The following is an 18586-nucleotide window of genomic DNA, read 5'->3' as shown; positions in this document are numbered from 1 at the left end:
TAATAAGTCTCCATGTCATGATTTGGGAGCTGGTTAGTGGCCCAAAAGAAAGCTATCTTCAGACATCCCTTAAGCTGCTAATTAAGGAGGAAAGGATGGGTGAATGCTGGACCACTGTGATGGGGCTGAGAAGCCAGATGGGCACCAGCATCCATTCCCACCTCCCTTCCAGTGTGACTCTAGTGAGACTCTAGTGTGGGGCTGAGAAGTTAAAACCACTTCTCTTAGACTTCCTGGCAGCCACAGTGTTGACCATAAACTAAATTCTGCCAGTGCAATGCTCTTGCCTGGGACCTGGATGACAGAAGTGGGCAGAGACCAGTTTCTTATTACCTTTGACTTTTGTGCTGTTAAGATGGCCTTGGAGGGGCTGAGCTCTGTAGTGGTGTTACGGAGCAGGTTACCAGCATATCAGAGATGGAACTATCAACCAAGGCAGTGGCAATGGCCTTCTGATCCCTGGACAGTATTTATGGTGCTGTCTTATTTTGACACGTTCTCACTATGTAGACCTACTTGGCCTGAGGCTTACAATGTAGATCAGGCTAGGCTGGGTTGAACTTACAAGAGATTTGCCTCCTTTAGCCTCAGCGTGGGCTCTTGACCACCACCACTTCTTTGGGGGGGGGTTGAAAATAGGATTTTTTCTGTGTAGCTCACCACCACCTCTTAACTGTGGAAGAAGTAGCTGTCCTGGTGACCGTTCTGTGATGGAGTTCTGGGGGCCCAGCCAAGGACTCCCATCTTTTCAGCAGTCAGTCAATTCTTTGCATTAACTGCCTTCTGTTTCATAAAGATTCAACTAGAGAATAAACCCCCCGATCTAGTGTGGAGGTTGTCCCCAGACTGGATTCCAGAGCAGTCCAGGACAGTGTGTAGTCACAGAGGCAGCAGGTGGGAGAATGACCAATGTCACCGCTGCCTGCGCTCCTCAGAGCCCATTGGAGACTGTGTGTGTGTGTGTGTGTGTGTGTGTGTGTGTGTGTGTGTTGGGGGAAGGTTGTCCCACAACTGCTGTCATAGTCGGAGCACACTGTTCCACCCTCAACCGCCCCTCCCAAAGTGTGTGGAGGGAAATCCAAATGGCACTAGGGGGAGGGTCTAAACACCGATCCGATCCGGCAAGGGTCTAAACACCGATCCGATCCGGCAAAGATCTAAACACCGATCCGATCCGGCAAGGGTCTAAACACCGATCCGATCCGGCAAAGGTCTAAACACCGATCCGATCCGGCAAAGGTCTGGAGGCGCTAGTGAGTGGCCAAAGTCCCTTTAATATCCCTGAATTGCGTTACAAGTAATACTGCTGAAGATGGGGAAGGAATAGGGGTCGGGAATGAGTTGGGGGTACGGCAAGGGAGGGGCCAAAGGCTTAGCATGCATGGGAAATTATTGCTGTCAGAAGTTCCTATTTACAGGGTCAGCACCCTCCATAATTGCTTCTGGTGACCCTTCTCTCTCCCACCATCTCTACAGCCTCCCTTCCGGGAGCCTGGGGCATAATGAAGCTCTACCCCCTCGGAAGCCCCCCCCCCCCAGAGAGAGGCCTGGGAGCGGTCTGCAGTCTCCTCCCTCTTTTGTGGCTAAGGGGAGGGGGAGGAGTTCTGAGTGTCCAGGACTCTCGTCCACAAAGGGGACACCGAGGGATGCGGGCAGAGGCGTGTGCTTAAAGCAGAGGGGGCCGGGCCGGTGCGCGCGGAGGTGTGTGCTTCGGTCCTCGCCCGGGCATGCAAAAGCGCGGTGGAGGAGGTAGTGGTGGCCAATAGGCGCCTGGCTGGCAGTCCCGGCCCCTCTGCCCGGGAGAGTTGCATAGTCATGGCCGGGAGAGAGCACTCCTCCCGGGAGCAGGCCAGAGGCCCCAGCGGGGTCCGGGGCTCAGTCGGTCCCTGGAACCTGGGGTCCCTCTGAAAGAGGAATAAATAAGAAACAAAGGAGGAGGCTCTAGAGGACTTCCTGGGACACTAGTGGAAGGCTCAGGAGGCCGGGGACCTGCCCCGAAACAGGACCTTCTGATGGCCCCTCCCCTGCCAGCTAAGGATCAGCAGGCTCCGCCTCCCCCATTTCTCCAGACCTCTTCCTAAGGAGTGCAGGCTCTGATAAGGGTGGGCTTCTCACCAGACCCTGCTCCTCGACTTCCCAGTCCAGCTGGGAAAGCCAGACAGTCCCTGGGCGAAGCCAAGAGATTAAATAGAATAAATAGATAAATAAATAAATAAATACACAAATAAATAGCTGAAGGGGCCCTGCCAGACGAGGGATTTGGGTCCATGGGTGAGGTGCAGAGGCGAATTGGTAGTCCAGGGGTGAGGGAAAGTGCTCAGAAAACCCGGGAAAGGCGCAGCTCCAGGCTTGAGGCCTCGGCAGGAACTGTCCTGGGGTAAGAAGGGTCGCCTGAGAGGGCAGAGCCCTGGGCTGCCTCCCAAGCCTTTTCCCAGCTGGGAAAACTGAGGAACGAAGCTACGAGGGGGAAGGAGCTGGAGAGAGCAGGGAGTAAGATGACTGATGAGATCGGGAAGACTGAGGAGGGCGGAAATGTCAGGTAGGATCGTGTGAATGGCTGGACCTAAGGCCCAAGCAACGAGGGTATCAGGGATGGACAGGCAGGAGACTCCAGGACACACACACACACACACACACACACACACACACACACACACACACACAAACTCGGCAGAGAGACCCTAGGGACTGGACTGTGTGACATGGAAACTGAGGCAGACAGGAAGTCAAGGGTACATTCGGGTTTAGAATGAGGGCTCCAATAGAGGAATGGCCAATGACTCAGCTGAGAAATGAGAAGAAAGATCTAGTAAGGAGCACTGCCTAGGTCGGGGCCGGAGAAACTTCCAGTGCCGGGACCCAGCGCCGGGACCCGAAGAGGTACGGACCTGATGCCTGAGTTGGGAGCCTTGAAGGCCAGACATGGGGTCAAGGTCCGAGTGGTGGCCAGAATGGACAATGTGGGTGGGTGCAAAGGGGGATCTGGTGCAGGAAGTTGAGTGGTGGGCTTGGATGGGGTTGAAAAGAAAGTTCTGGGTCAAGATGGGGTTCACGCCCCCCACCCCGCGCGCCAAGGGCGCAGGCGGGGGGAGGGGACGCAGATGGAGGGGTGGGAGAAGCCTCTGCAGGCACCCCGCGAGGCGGAGGCTCAGCTGGCCGGGCCGGCCGGGGGCGGCGGCTCGGCAGCCTTCACGCACGCAGCCTCGCAGTGCTTGTGGAGGTAGGACTTGAGAGCGAAGCTCTTGTCGCACTGGCGGCAGCGGTAGTGCTTGAAGGCCGAGTGCGTCTGCATGTGCGCGCGCAGGTTGGAGCGGTCGGCGAAGGCCTTGCCGCAGTGCGCGCAGCCGAAGGGCTTCTCGCCGGTGTGCGAGCGCATGTGGCCCTGGAGCAGCCAGGGCCGGGAGAAGGCCTTGCCGCACACGCCGCACTTGTGACGCAGGTTGTGCGTGAGCACGTGCATGGCGAGCGCGGGCATGGACACATAGGCCTTGCCGCACGTCGGGCACTTGCGCGCCAGCTGGCTGTCCAGGCTGCGGTGCGTCTGCTTGTGGCGGCTCAGGTTCGACGACGTGGCGTACGTCTTGCCGCACTCTGCGCATGCGTGCCGATGCCCGCCGCCCGCTGTCGCCCCCGAGCGACCCGCGCGCTCTCCGCCGCTGCCTGCGTCGCCCGCGCTTGCCGCGTCCCCGCTAGCCCCGGCCCGGCGCCTCCGCGAGCGCCCGTCGGAGATGAAGAAGGCGTCCATGGAGTAGCTGTCGGTCACGGCCGCCTCCCCGCGGAAGTAGCGCGCCGACAGGCTGGACTGTGGGCTCTCGGGGTCGCTGTACTCCTCCGACGCCACGGCCGGGTATGCGGGCTCGGCGGGCGCCAGCTCCAGCCCAGGCTTCTGCTCGCCATCGTAACCGCTGGGGGGCAGACAGTGTGCCACATAACCTGCAGGGTGACAAAGAGGGGCGTGAGGACGTGGGGGGAGAGGGGAGGGTTCCCCGCAGGCCGCCCTGCGCTGCCGATGTGCACCCAGCCAGCCTGCTCGGTGGCAGACCCCTGTGCCGACTGCCCACCCGGGCCTCCCTGGATGGACCTCTGTTGGTGCAGAGGTTGGCTTGGTTCTGCCCACTTGGCTCGCGTTGTCACAAGTGTACACAACAGCTCGGTGGAAGTAGCCTTTTACTCTTGGTGGAGAGACTGAGGCACAGAGGGCAGCAAGCAGTGTAAGCGTGCAGAAGCTCTGCAGTCCATAGATGCCCTCCCCCACCCCCAGATTTTTTGTTAGGAGACTATGTAGCCCCGGCTGGCCTGGAACTTGCTATGTAGTTAAACTGCATCGAACTCACAGAGATCCTCCTGTCTCTGCCTCCTAAATTCTGGGACTAAAGACATTTGCTATTACAAGACAGCCTTTGTCTTCATCACATTTCTTATCTGTGAAATGGAGCTTATAGCGTGGCTGAGGCAGGAGGATCATCTGAGGTCAGGAGTTTGAGGCCAGTCTGGGCAACACAGCAAGTCCCCACCTTTAAAAGTGTTTGCTTTGAATGGAACTTGTAATTAGACAGCCAGATCCAGGGTCTTTGACAGAACCCAATATAAAGTGATGGGTGATAAACATGTAAGTATTGAGCACTTAATGTATGTCAGCCTGGACTTCATGCTTTACAAAGGCTAACTCACTTAATCATCATAGGAAATATCATAGTTCCCATTTTACACGTGAAGAAATTGAGAGTGCACAAAAATTGCTATATAAATGTTAGCATTATAATTATACTTTTTTTTTTGCTTGAAAAGTGGCTTCAATGAAGATTATTTGTCTGCTTCTCCCACTACACTGCACTAGTTCTCTAGGCTTGGGTCTGTGGATTCCGCCCTGCCTGGCTCACAGGAGGTGTGCGATAAGTAAATGTTGCATAAAGTAATCAGATTCCAACTTGATCCACCTGCCCCAGGTTCTGGAGGACTTAACAGAGTCAAGAGTGAGGTGTGTAATAACTACACCAGGATAGAAAGCTCCTAGTATTCCGTTAGAAGTCTCTCCCAGCCCCTAGTGTGAGAGAAAGTGTGTGTATGTGTGTGTGTGTGCACAAGACACACACACACACACACACACACACACTTTCTCTCCACCTGTTCTAGAGTTTGGACCAGAAATCCTGTCTGCCATGTGGGTAGGCTGGGGTTCTCAGGGGACTATGTAGGGGCTTCTGGAGCGCAGGGGCCACACCATTTGTCTCTGACTCCCATGGCCTCTTCTGATCTTAGTCCTTTCCCTGGGGACCCTGGGGGCTGGGCTCCTCAGAGAGCTCCTGGCAGACATTGAGCAAACTTATAATCCAGCACTTAATTACCAAGTGTTCCCGTTGTCCTTTGATCCCAGGGAACAATAGAGGTTAGGCCTGCTCCTGCTTTCACAGCTGAGGAGTGGCATTCCCATTTGCCCCTCTCCATCTGACCTCTGGGACCTGTAACGCCCCTCTGCCCATGAAGGAGCAGCTGGAGGACGGCTTTGTAAGCACGATTCCAGCAATGTCTGGCAGGCTGGACACTTTGGCCAGCCTCCTTTCCCTTAAAGGGTCTGGATGACCATCCTCTAGGCTTCTGCCTTTTCTGGAATTTGAGGTGGTTCCAGGTTGAAAACTGGATAAGCTGTCTTTCAACACTGCTAGTCTGTGTCTGTTTTTCTCTGTCCTATGTGTGGCTTGCACAGGACCCTCTGCACACAGAACTGACTGGGGAATCAGGGTGGGTGACTCAACAGTAAGGGACTCTGTGGTCAGAAGCAAGGGGGACAGTGGTGGTAACTTCTTTTAATTCAAGAGGTAGGGGTGATAGACTGGAACCCCCTCCCATCTGCTTTCAGTCTGGAAGGCCAGGATTGCCCGTGCCAGGAGCGGGCCTGTCGCCTTTGACAAGGGCTGGGTTGTTTATTTGGTGGGTATTCCCACAGCCTCTCCTCCAGCCTCCTCACGTGGTGTAGCTACCGAGCTGTTTGCTGAGCACTTACTGAGTGCCACGCTCTGTCCTAAGATCTCTGCTGCCACTTCTGATTACAAAGATATCTTCCGACAGGTAAGGAAACAGGTACAGAGTGGTGGGACCTGCTCAAGGATGGGGCAGAGTGGAACCCACTGTACCGCTCTGCTTGGTCACTATACAGTAGGGAGCCCCCAAGAGCAGGCCCCTCCGTCTCCCGGGCCCCGACCGTGTCATCTTGTACCTGTGGGGTGAGTGGAGTCAAAGATGTGCCAGATAGCCCAGCCATCGGCAGTCCTGTCCACCTGCTCTTGGGACAGGTACCCACCTCACTGGGCCCCAGCTATGGAAAGGGGAGGGCAGTTTGATGCCAGAACACGGGCACTAGCAGAATGACCTTGGGCTAGCCCTGTCCTTCTGCGCCTTGGGTCCCTGTAAATGAGGTATGAGATGAGATCTGTTGGGAGTGGTCATGTGATTTGATCTGATCATGTGACCATCACACTTATTTATCTGTTTGTTTATTTACTGTTTGCCAGACAGGGTCTTACTATGTAGTTCTGACTGTCCTGGAACTTGTTATGTAGACCAGACTGGCCTTGAACTCACAGATACCCATTTGCCTCTGCCTCCCAAGTGATGGGATTAAAGGTGTGCACCACCATGCCAGGCAGTAACCACCGCTTTCTGTGCTCTTATTAATAGATGGTGACACACTGGTTAAAGCATAACTTTGGAAGCAGGTTGCCTTCAGTGGGCTCTTCCTTACCCGTCTCAACTGTGTGACTGTGATGGCTTAAATGAGACATCTCCCATAGGTTTAGATGTTTGACATTCAGTCCCAGTTGGTGGCACTGTTTGGGCAGGTTTAGGAGGTGTGGCTTCATGGAGGAAATAGGTCACAGGGACAGGCTTTGAAGTCTCAAAGCCTCACGCCATTCCCAGTTTTCTCTCACTTCATGCTTGCCATTGGAAATGTAAGTTCTCGGTTTCCTACGCCAGTCACCACACCTCTCCACTCTGCCATCATGGGCCTGTATCTCTCTGGAGCCATAAACCCAAATAAACTCATTTAAAGTTTTCTCGTTCATGGTGTTTTATCGTAGAAATAGAAAAGTGACCTTGGTCTGTCAGATCATACCTCAGTCTTCTCCCCACCCCTCACCCCTTGCTCTGGAATTGGGCCCAGGCCTTGTGCATACTAGACAAGCACTGATACTGAGTTATATTCCCAGTCGTAGCTGTGTGACCTTGTACAAAACGCTTGACTCCTCTGTGCCTTTACAACATCAGTAAAGTACTCTCACTGAGATGTTAGGCTCTGTTTGAAGTGTTTTGCATGTGTGACTGCATTCTGGTCAAATAGACACCAAGTCCCAAGGAAGTTAAGTGACACTAGGGTCATGGCTTCCTTGGCATCCATCTGGGAGCATCTTGCTGCTTCTCTCTGGGCCTCTTCCTCATTTGGGCTGTGTAATTTCCCCATCATGTTCTAATGAACAAAACTAGTGTGTAGTAAGAGCTCAAGGATCTTTCCCTCAGCCCTGGCTCAGATGTGAGTGCTGCCTGTGGTTCCCTCTGCTGGTGACTTGTAGTACTGCAGCATCTTACCCTGACAATCCGGAGCCCTCTCTGTGGAAATAGGGGTTCCTCAAACAACAGCTGCTCATTTGTATAGGGATACATATGGGATTGCCTTCAGGACCAGCGCCACAGGCCCAAGCCTGATATCCTGTGTCTATGAGGCTTAGCATCATATGACGACTCTGCTTGGGTGAGGGTTGGGTGGGCCTTACTTTGGGATGTTAGCCAGGTTGCTTAACCTCTGGGTTCAGCATGCATGGAAGGAGGTTGATTAGGATGTGTGAAAGATGCTTCTGTCTCTGGTAGAACCAATCCCTATGTGATGCTGTTTGTTGTCTCTACATCTTACTTCCTCATCACTCCCCGTTCATTCTCTCCAGATCCACACTCCCCACTGTGTGAGTCAGGGTCAGTTCACCACTGCACAAGGGCATTCCTGATGGAAATGGATGAAATAATGTGTGTATGGTGCTCAGGCCAACACCAGCACACGGCATCTGGACTCTCCAGCCACTGCCATTAGTATGCCTGTATTTTCTGATGTTGTCCAGAGACCTAGTATCTCAGGCTGCTGTGTGACCTTGGACAAGCCACCTTGCTCCTTTAGCCTGAACCCTGGAAGGTCCTTTACAACTGTACATCGGGCTTTTAGAACCCACTGGGGGTTGGGCTGTAGAAGATTGTCCTCCGGCTGACAAGCAGGGAAAGGTCTCTGTTGATTAGGTCTTGCTGAAGTGGGACACAAAGAGAAGACTCTCTAGCTGTGTGACCTCAGTTAAGTCCTGAGGCTGAAATCCCAGGGACAGAGACCAGAAGAGCCTCTACCATGGTTGTGGGGAGGGCTTGGGTGCTATGCATGCCACCTGAGAATGTCCAGGAGTCTGCCACTTCAGACTGCAACATCCACTTCAGAAAATTCTGGTGCCACAGGAGTGAGCGGAAGAGAAATTATGAAGGTTAACACACCAGGGCCCCTGAACACCTGCCTGACCCTAGGACTGGAGAGGACTCTTACAAGTCCTGCTGTGTCCACTAGCCTTGCAGTCAGCACCAGCCAGCCCTGGGGACAGGTGCTGCCGTATGCCAGAAGCCTGGTGAGGGCAGAGGACTCTCTCAAGGTCACTAGAGGGGGAGTCAGGGTTCAGGATCCATAGCCAGTATTTCCTCCAGAGTGCCAGAGAGAGACTGGAGGCCTATGGGGGAGGGAGGAGAAGCAGCTGTGGGGGAGGGTCTTCCAACAGGGCTCCCCAGGTGGCCTGTGTCTCATGGGGTATTGATGTGATGAACTGGGGAGAAGCTGTCACTCTGGGAAAAGGTCCGGCACCCTGTTCATTTTTGTAAGTGATACTCAACAGTAGTGACTCACGCTTACTGAGCGTTTACTGAGGATGAGGCCCTTGCAGAGGCTTAATGACATTAGCTCAAGTCTAAGGTCATACCCTCCCACACCTTTCTGCAGAAGCTGGAAGCTGGAAGCTGGGGAGGGGCCTTGATCCTCCCTGGGTCACACAAGCTATCATCAGAGCCTGCCTGGTGGCCTGCTTTTCTTAATAGAGCCAGCCCAAAGCGCTTTTCCGGGGTGTCTCCCAAGATTCCCAGGGTGCCAAGTTTCCTCCAGGGAATTTCTAGCCCACCCCCCTGTTCTGAGATGGGCAGAAGAGGGGGCTGCTGGGTTCCTGGAGAGGACTCATCCTGCTGCAGTGGGGGCCGCGGGGATGCTGCGTGGGTATATTTAGAGCTATTTCTTGCTGTGCCAGGGCCTCAGGCCTCAAGAATCAGCGCCAGCCAGCTGAGCAGAAAGCCAGGTCTGTCAGCAGCAAAGCAGGATAAAAATAGTTTCTCCTGTCTGCTCACAGAGCTGGGCAAAGGGGCTGGGTACCTCCCCCTCCCCCTATTATAGCATCTTTGTTAGCTGTTCCCTGGGCACTGGACCAGAAGGACACCCACCTTCTCCAAAGGCCTGGCAGCTGGTACATCTGTACATCTGCTCACAGGGGTGCAGAGGGCAGAGTGAGGGGTCCGGCTGAACACAACCAGGGCAGCAGAGCCCGGGGCTGATGCCCACTGACCCAGGACTAGGGGGCTTCTAGAGAATTCCAACTCCCCCCTCCCACACCCTGACTTCTGAAATTCCCTGTGCTCTGGGCTTTCCTGACAGTGACCCAGTTCCTGCGTCTCACAGGGAGGCCCACAGCTCTATGGGAATCAATAGGAAGGACTTTGCAAGGGCCTGGGTGATGGGTGTATGTGGCTGCAGGCCTGGAGTTATAGGCCTTGGCTGGTGAGACCATGTGCTGCTACCCTCTGGAAGGCACTCTTTCTGGCTGGCTGAGGGTTTCCTGAACACAGGCGCACTGCACATGACCTACCTCCTCCTCAGTGTTCCTGATTTCTGCCCTCCCCTTTCTCTGCCCCAGAAGGGTGCAATCAACAAATCCCCTTCCAAAGTCCCTTACTCAAAGAGCATTGGTGGGGCACGCCTTTAATCCCAGCACTCGGGAGGCAGAGGCAGGCGGATCTCTGTGAGTTTGAGGCCAGCCTGGTCTACTGAGTGACTTCCAGGACAGCTTCCAAAACAATACAGAGAAACCCTGTCTCGAAAAACCAAAAGAAAAAAAGCAAAGTCCCATACTCAGAAACTCGCAGCAGACACCCACTCCAGGAGGAAATACGGGGAAAGCAGGCCCACGGCCTGGGACCTCCAACTCTTTCAGCAGCATCTCAGCCTACCCCCAGCAAGGCCCCCAGGCTATGGGCCCTAGTGCACCCAATGTGGATGGATGGACGGCAGGCCCCTCCACCCATGCTCTTTAGATCCCAGGCACCCTCCCCGTCTTTTTCGCTCTGTAGATTGCAGCAATTCTCCCAAGCTGTCTGTCCTGTCTCAGCAGAGTATGTGTGCACATGTGTGTGGCCCCAGAGACTGTGGGCTGAGTCTGTGACTGACACAATGGCCTTGAGTACTCTCTTGCCCTCTCGCAGGAATCACTGCCAGCTCCCAACTTCGTATGGCACCCGGGTCCCATGTTCCACACTCCCACTGATCCCTGAGAATTCATAGAGGAAAGTGGACTCTGGAGTCTCCTTGTCAGAGCTGAACTAGGTCATGCTCAACTACTCTTTCATGAGAAAGAAACTGAGGCTGAGGAAGATGAGCTAAAGTTACCCCCAAGATTCTGCCCCAGTCAATCTTGAGATGATCTGGAATGACCTTGGAGTGGAAATTGGACCTAGATTTCAGTCCTGGTCTGAGAATCTCGAGCCAGGCCAATTTCTAGACATTGGATGTGTTCTGGATACCAGACCTGGTCCTATAACCTTAAACACTCACCTTGGACTTAGAGTCTGGGTCTAGTCCTCAACTGAAGTTGATATAAACATTGGACCTGGACATGTACATATCTTTAATCTGGACCTGAACTCCAGACCAAGATCAATATGCCAAAGTCCATGTGGTTACAAACACACTGGCCTGCTGTGTGTTCTTGGACACCTACCCAGCCTTCTCTGGGTTCCCTCTGATGAGGGATTGGGATAGTCCCCTGCATCCCCAGATGGACTTTTTGAGGTATGGGAAGGATGGATCTTTTAGCTGGGCTCCCAGGCCCAGCTCTGGAGCGACTACTCGGCGCCATCAGGGGCAGTGAAAGGAAGTGGAAACCAGTATAATGTGGTCAGCTAGATAAGCCCATGGGTAGGATACAAGCGCTCTTCAGCCTTCTGGGGGAGCCTTAATGTAGCTGCAGAGGGCAGACAACTGTGTTATTGGATCGGCATTGATCCCTGTCTGCCAGGGAGGGTGCACTCTGAAAGGGTGTGGGTAGGACAGGGCTGGGGTAGAGAGGGAGGGGCCCTGGCTCCCAGCTGGAGGTCAGAGACAAGTGTGAGTGGAGGTGGACACTGGAAGAGATGTCCTTGGCGGGGGTCCACAGAGACCAGTGATATGCAGACAGTAAGCAGCTGCCTTCTCAGAACTGCAGAGTCCCGGCACAGAGCAATGGGCTCTGGGGCTAGGAGGCTGGGCTTGGTAGAGTTGGAGGGCTGGGTTTTGTGGGGAGGAAGGAGAATATGAGTTGGCACTTCCCAGAGAGATAAATCTATGCTCAGAGCCATCCTAGGAACAGAGAAAAGAGAAGGCTCCCTGGAGGCAACCAACTGTAGAGGGGACATAGGGGCCAAGGGGAAGGGTGCATCTTGTTGAAAGTGGAGGATTAGGGCCTTGTCTTGTCTCTTCTAGGAGTTCTGGAACTCTCCTGAGTTCTTCCAACTTGGAGGGGGTGTCCCTTCTCTATTTGAGGTTCTATAGGCCTGGAGTCGGTCTGGAACCCTGTACTCATGTTGTTTACCTTTAGAGGCTAAAAGTAGAGCAGAAAGGGGTGAGCATGTACATGTGTGTGCTGTGTGGGGGCTGTTCTCCAGGAATTCTCTAGAATTCTTAGGCACTCCCAGAGCTGGGGGGGTCCACCTCACTTGGGGTCCCAATGCCTCTATGAGGAAGTCTATTCCTCTGACTTTACATTCACAGTTCCCTCCCTCCACACCTCCTGCCCCCAGCCTCATCCTAACCCTGCAGCCCAAGCTGCAGAAATGGCCTGTAAGAGGATCTTTCTAATAACTGGAACTGCCCCAGGCCCTCCATCCTCCTTCCTCCTTCTCTCTCTATCCTCCCTCGTTCTCCTCATCTTCCCCCTCCTTTCTTTTCTCCTTGTTTACCCAGCACACTTACACACGCTGGGAGAGTGAGAGAGAGGGGAAAAAACCGTCAGCTCAGCAATTTCCCACACTTCCCTCAAATGCTCAGCAAGGTTATTTCCGGCAGAGCAGAGAGACAACGGGCCACCAGGAGCCTAGGCTCTCTGAGGACCCTCAGAACACTTATCCACTCAGGGAGCCCTCATTGCCCAGTCTGGCCACACCCCATCAAGGGAAGAGGCCCTTGAAAAACAAGACAGAACAGACCCCATGTTTTCTAGTTGAAAGGCTAGATGGGCCATCCTCGCTGATTTCCACACTTGCTGATTTTCACAGCAGACAGGGCAAGATGGGTCCCCTATTCTACCACGAGGCAGCTGGCAGAGACCAAATCTGGGAAAACTTCCACTCAGACATAGTGGGTGAAGAGTCCCAAACATGACAACAGATTCCAGCATTCCTTATCCAGTGTCTCCCACATGAGTTAACCTTCCACAGAAACCGAGCTTGTCAAAGTTGGAAGGATGCTTAGTTCATGACATCTAAGCGCTTGCGCTGCTGAGAAGGCTGAGGACCAGAGAAGGGACGGCACCTGCCCAAGGTCACAGTGCAAGTCACAGATCCAGAGCTACTCTACTGAATCCCAAGCCAGGCACGTGGTTAGAGCAGCCACAGGCTTCCTCAGAGGCCAGGGAGTTGGTCCCCTTAGGAAAGGGACAAAGGCAGGGTGGTTCTGGGCTGCTAAACCTGGTGAGGCCTCCATAAAGGCACCTCCATCTCCATCTTTCTCCCCATCATTCACTTGGGGGCCCTTTCCAAAGCCTATTTGGACCAAATTCAAGGCAAGGCATTTTGGCCTCCCTCCTGAGGAACAGCCTGCAGTTTGACTGTGAAATTCTTTGGGTTTTCTCAGCTGGCCCAGGGACAGGACCAAGGGGGCCTCGGCAGAGTTTTGTGTCAGTCTCCTAAGGGATCCTATGGATCCCAGGCCCACGGAGACTTCGCCTCCTCCCAGCTCCCAGTACATGTTCCCCAGCCTTGGCACAACCCCAGGTCCACCCTGCCTTGCCAGCCCTCAGCACAGACGTCTCCCTGAGCCTTGCACCCCAAGGTCCTGGAGGTCAAGAAAAGAGGTCAGCAGAGCGGGAGAGGTGGTCCGTGGGTAACTGAGTGGAGCCAGGGGCTGAGGGGCTCTAAGAAGCACCCCATCACTGCCTAACTCTGTGACCTTGATGAGGTCACAGAACTCTTTGCTCAGCACCTTCTCTGTACCTGGCTTGGCAGAGTGCTGGCATGAGCCGAGTGCTTGGAAGTCCCCTTGGAGATGCCCCCAGCCTCCCGGGCTCCCAGTTCAGACTCATTCTTCAGTGCCTGCTCCTCTCTCTTCTTCTCCCAGCCCTGTGATGTCAGCTGTCTCACTACCAACGTGACTCCTCCTTCCCAGACACCTGTCCTGGTGGGGCTGCTTAGCGTTAGCTATTACCATCGCCCCCCTTGGCGAGAAATAGGCTCACAGAAGCACTCTTCTCCTGCCATCTGAATGCCACCTGCTTTAGGGCTTGAATGACCTCTCTTGTCCCCCAAGTCCTCCTTTACAAGAACTTGCTCCAATAAGAGATGGGGGTGGGGGTGGGGCAGGAAGGACGGGAGGGTTTCAGAGGAGCAGCAGGTTTGGCTGTGGGGGTAAGAAGCCGGCGAGGCGTGCAGTCCAGTGGACCAGGAGACACATTGGGTGAACTCCTTCCAATACCTCATTCTTTGAGTCCCTAGGACAGGCCCAGCCTTTGGCAGGCATGTGGCAGAGGGTAACAAAAGAGTTGGAGAGAGGAGGCCTGGAGAGCACTTGTCTGGCATTGCCAGGGGGGGAGTATGGTTGAAGGGAGGCGGGATGCTCCCACTTTCCCCAGAGAGCCAATCTCATCTCCCCAGGGAGTGGCAGTCCTGGCCCCCATCAGGGATCACACCGGCTGCCAGTCTCTCTCCTTCAACAGTGACAGGGTACTCCAAGCCGCTCCCACTAGCTTTTTAGGGGCATCCTCTCTCTGTCACCCCCTCACTCCAGCCGTATTCTAGGGCCACAACTTTCAAAGTCCCGGCTGGAGCCTGGCTGCGAGATGAGCCGACCCTGCCACTTTCCTTTGTACGATCTAGTCCCAGCCCCGCCCAGCAGGCCCTCAAGAAGTCCCGGGGGCTCACTCGGCCAGGAACGTCTTCTCCGGGGTTCCCTTCTGCAGCTCAAGTTGGGGAGCCCCCGCTCTCCTCCCCTAGGGCCCACTCACCGTTGTCCCCCGGAGGCCCGCGGGCGCCGGGCAGCACGTAGGCAGTCTCCAGGGGGTGGTAGGTGGGGGCTGGCACCCCGCTGCACTGGAAGCCATCCGCTTTGATCTTCTTCACCAGGAAGGAACGCGGCATGGTGCCGCCGGGCGGGGGGGCTCTCGGGGCACTGGCGGCCCGGTGGGGGAGGCGGCCGGCCGGCGCGATTGGCTGTCGGCGCGGGCTTCAGCACTGGACAGCTCCCAGCGGGCGGGCGGGCGGCCGCGGAGCCGGCTGGGTGGCGACGGCCGCGGCTCCGGCTCGGGTGCCGCTCGGGCGCGGCGGCGGCGGCGGCGGCGCGCACACTGGCGGTCGCTGGAGCTGTGCTCAGCACTCCGGCTGCCGGCTTTATATGGGACGCAGGCTGAGGAGATCAGGTGGTCCCGCAGCAATGGAACTGTTCAGCGCTCTAATCCATCAAATGTCCCCCAGGACAATCGCTCCGCACACGTTCCCCTGAACCGGCGGTGGGGGCAGGCCAGGCGCAGGAACGAACAGGCAGGAGGGGAGAAAGTGAGAGGGACACAGGCGCAGAGAGAGAAAGAGAGAGCGAGAGAGGAGAGAGAGGAGAGAGAGAGAGAGAGAGAGAGAGAGAGAGAGAGAGAGAGAGAGAGAGAGAGAGAGAGAGAGAGAGAGAGAGAGAGGAGAGAGAGAGAGAGGAGAGAGAGTCAGAATGTGTGCGCGCGAGTGTGTGTTTGTGTGTGTGTGAGTGTGTGTGTGTGTGTGTGTGTGTGTGTGAGAGAGAGAGAGAGAGAGAGAGAGAGAGAGAGAGAGAGAGAGAGAGAGAGAGAGAGAGAGAGACTAAGAGAAGGACAAAAATACAGGAGAAACAGACAAGAAAGGCACAGGGAGAAAGTGGAAATACACTCTCAGGCACCCGCAGGAGAAAAAGAGAGGTCAGGACACATAAAAAAGGACCCCCCCCCCCAGCACACACCCTCTGGGGGATGCGAAGACAGGGAAGGAAAGGTGTGAAATAGAGGGAGAAGACAAGGAGATTGAAGGGTAAGCGGCCCCGCGCAGGTGGGATCAGGCACATGGGGACTCGGGGAGGGGAGAAAAGAGTGAGCCGGCCAGCCACCACCCCTCTGTCTGTAGCCGGCTCCCTCTGCCCCAGTTCTGAAGTGGCAGTGTGGATGCCCAGATTTAACTAGAAGTCTCCCTGGCCCCAGCTTGGGCTTCTAGTAGAGCCCCCTATTGGGTTTGGGATTCAACTTTCTTTTCCAGAACTGGTGAAAGGAGCGGGTCTCCCATGCCGATGCCGGCCTCACTCAGCCGGTCCTGTTCTAGTGCCTAGCTCAGGCGAGCGCTGCGAGAGGAAGTGAAAATCGCCCAGTAATTAATTTCCCTGCTGCCGGGGGGTGGTGGTTTTGACACATCCGAGGCTGTGTCTTTCCCTGAAGCGGGGGAGCAGACAATAGAGACACGTGGACTGAGAAGGGAGAGGGGGGAAGGGAGGGGGAGCGGGGCTCCTGCTGGAACTCTTTGCAGGTCAGCTCCTTTGTCTCTGGAAGGATCTAAGCAGACCCCCGCCCCCCAGTTGTAACCTGGGGGGTGCACCCATGCCTTGGAAAGACTAAGGAGCCGGAGAGCTGTCTCCTGCTCAGAGGCAGCCAGGCAAACCGCGGGGTGGTGGATCAGCCAGAGCAAATGTGGGGTAAGGTCAGTATGCCGGAGTCCCAGTGTTGGACTCTGAGGATGTCGAGCTCTTCCTGGCCCATATCATCTATTATGGATGCAAAGCTGATGGAGCGGGGATGTCCTTGGGGACTGGGTCCTCCAGTGCTAGTTGGGAGTGAAAGCCCAGGTTACACAGCCCAGCGAGTCAGCAGCAGTTTCCAAAGTGTCCCCTGGTACCACGAAGTCAAGGGCTATAGCAGTCCTGGAAGTGTGGCTAAGAAATCTCCCGGTAACATTTGGGGTACCTGGTCCTGCCAAGATTCTGCATCATCTGGACGTCTCCATTTATTTTCCTAGTCACACTGCTTTCTGTTTGTCCCTTGGGATTTCATTATTGTTGTTTGTTTTATTTATTTTTACCCTCAGATAACCACAGCCCTCAACTCATGGCTCTCATTATCACCTTGTACTCCAGACTAAAGGAGCCTGCTTCCAGCTCTCCAGCCTGACTCCCCTCTTGGTCTCTGTGAGGACTACAGAGTGTCCTTTACCCCAGCTAACCCTACTTGTCCTCAAGACTCAGCTGAAGTGCCATATCCTGTAGATGGTGGCCTTGACTTCCAATACTGTGGACAAAGCCTGCCCACCCACCAGTCTTTGAGCCTGTGGGAACAGGACTGCCCATATAGGACCCGGCATAGTTTCAACAATATGTGCCTGGGGTTCCCAGCCCTCCATAACTGTAGAATTTTGGGCAAGCTGCCCAGCTGATGTGTGCCTCTGTTTCTGCATTCATAAATAGAAACAATACTTGCTGCTGGCTCAGGTGTTGCTGAGGCTGTCACCTATAAAGGAATTAGACTGATGATTGACATATAGGAAGTGCTGAGCACACTCAGCTTCTGTATATACAGCTGTGCCTGAAGGACCTAGCACTCATTTCTCACGTGTTTGTGGAATAACACTGACGTAGGCATTCCCCGTCCACACTGTCTTGGAGCTGATATCCAAAGGACACTGAGCAGGGAATAATGCTTAAGTCAAAACTGTCCTTTCAAAGAGGTGCTTGGTGCTGGGAAGGTCCTGACAACAAATGATGGGGGCTGATGAATCCTTCAGACAAGGAGCCAGCAAAGATCTCACAGGAGAGGTGACAGACACTTGCAAGCCAGACATGGGAAAACCAAGAAAAGACAGGGCCAGGAGGCATCCCATGTTCAGAGGCTCTGGGACAGCAACAAGCTTGAACTTGCTGGAGAATGACAAGAAGTGTGAGGTGATAAGGCCAGATTGCAGAGGGTTCTCAGGAAGCCCAGAATATGATGAGTGAATACTTAGCAGTGACACTGAGCCCAAGACTAGATGGCCTTGTTGGTTGAAGAGTTGCATTGGCTTCCTGTCTAGAAGAAACTATCTATATGCTGTGGCCCTTATTTGTGGTATAACAGTATTCTTTGCTCTGTGCTGGGTCTTGGACTTTATTTCCTTGGTGTGTTTAGGGCACTGAGGATACATAAAACAAGTGGGTGCCAAGACACTCACCTATGCCTGCTCAAGGGTTTCACCACTGTAGTCTCCTGTGTCCGAGATGGCAGATCAGAGTCTAGACTGTGTACCAAGGCTCCAAGGGTCCACAAAGTCTAGGAAGGAGCTAGAGCTGGTCTGTCCTTCATCAGGATTTCCCATCAGACAGGCCATAGAGTGGCCTATCCATTCCCTGACCAATAAAGTCTCCACAGAAGTGATGTATCTCAGTTCACTAGTATGCAGCTGAATTTAAGAGCCCAGACCTTAAACCTCATATAAATCTTTAGCAGGTGTGATGGTTAGTTTTAATTGTCAACCTGACACCATCTAGAACACCTGCAGAGGGTCTCAATAAGGAACTGTCTAGAACAGCTTGGGCCCTGATAGTGCCATCTGAAGGATTTCTTTAATTGCATTAATTGATGAGGGAAAATCCAGCCCACTGGAAGTTTGGGTCCTGGACCATCTACTAGTGGGAAAGTCAGCTGAGGACAAGCATCCACACATTTGTTTCTTTCTCTGCTCTTGACTCTGGGTATAACTAGCTGCTTCAAATCCCTGCCTTAACTTGCCTGTAATGGTGAACCGTGACCTGGAATTCTGGGCTGAAATAAACTGCTTCCCTGACTTTCTGTTGCTGTTGTTTTAAACTCTATGTGTGTGAGTGTTTTGCTTGCACGTATGCACGTGCACCATGTGTGTGCCTAAGAGGTCAGAAGAGGGCATTAGATCTCCTGGAACTGAACCCAGGTCCTCTTAACTGCCCAATCACTGCTCTTAACTGTCAAGCCAGCTCTCCAGTTCTCTTAACTTGCTTTTTGTCGGGATATCCTATCAGAACAACAGAAATGAAACTTATCTGTGATAGCAGCTAAGAAGA

At 54.2% G+C, this 18586-nt stretch overlaps 1 protein-coding gene across 1 annotated transcript; it reads right to left on the bottom strand.

The window, feature by feature from the left end:
• Positions 1-1254: 1254 nt before the first annotated feature.
• Scrt2 (scratch family transcriptional repressor 2) lies at positions 1255-15123 on the bottom strand. The gene is made up of 2 exons (XM_005072524.4): positions 14526-15123; positions 1255-3933 (listed from the first exon to the last, which is right to left on the bottom strand). The coding sequence occupies exons 1-2, from the start codon at positions 14656-14658 to the stop codon at positions 3149-3151; spliced, it is 918 nt and encodes a 305-aa protein (XP_005072581.1). The 5' UTR covers positions 14659-15123; the 3' UTR covers positions 1255-3148.
• Positions 15124-18586: the final 3463 nt, after the last annotated feature.

Source organism: Mesocricetus auratus, unplaced genomic scaffold (genome assembly GCF_017639785.1).
Source record: "Mesocricetus auratus isolate SY011 unplaced genomic scaffold, BCM_Maur_2.0 Super-Scaffold_100004, whole genome shotgun sequence".
NCBI classification, from domain to species: Eukaryota; Metazoa; Chordata; class Mammalia; order Rodentia; family Cricetidae; genus Mesocricetus; species Mesocricetus auratus.
The sequence above is the reverse complement of the archived record's forward strand: the minus strand, read 5'-3'. Positions and strand labels throughout refer to the sequence as shown.

Coding starts and splice junctions, on each gene's coding strand:
- Scrt2 (XM_005072524.4), bottom strand. CDS start 14,658: ATGCCGCGTTCCTTCCTGGTGAAGAAGATCAAAGCGGATGGCTTCCAG. Junction 3,934..14,525: donor CGGGCCTCCGGGGGACAACG/GTGAGTGGGCCC, acceptor GTCACCCTGCAG/GTTATGTGGCACACTGTCTG.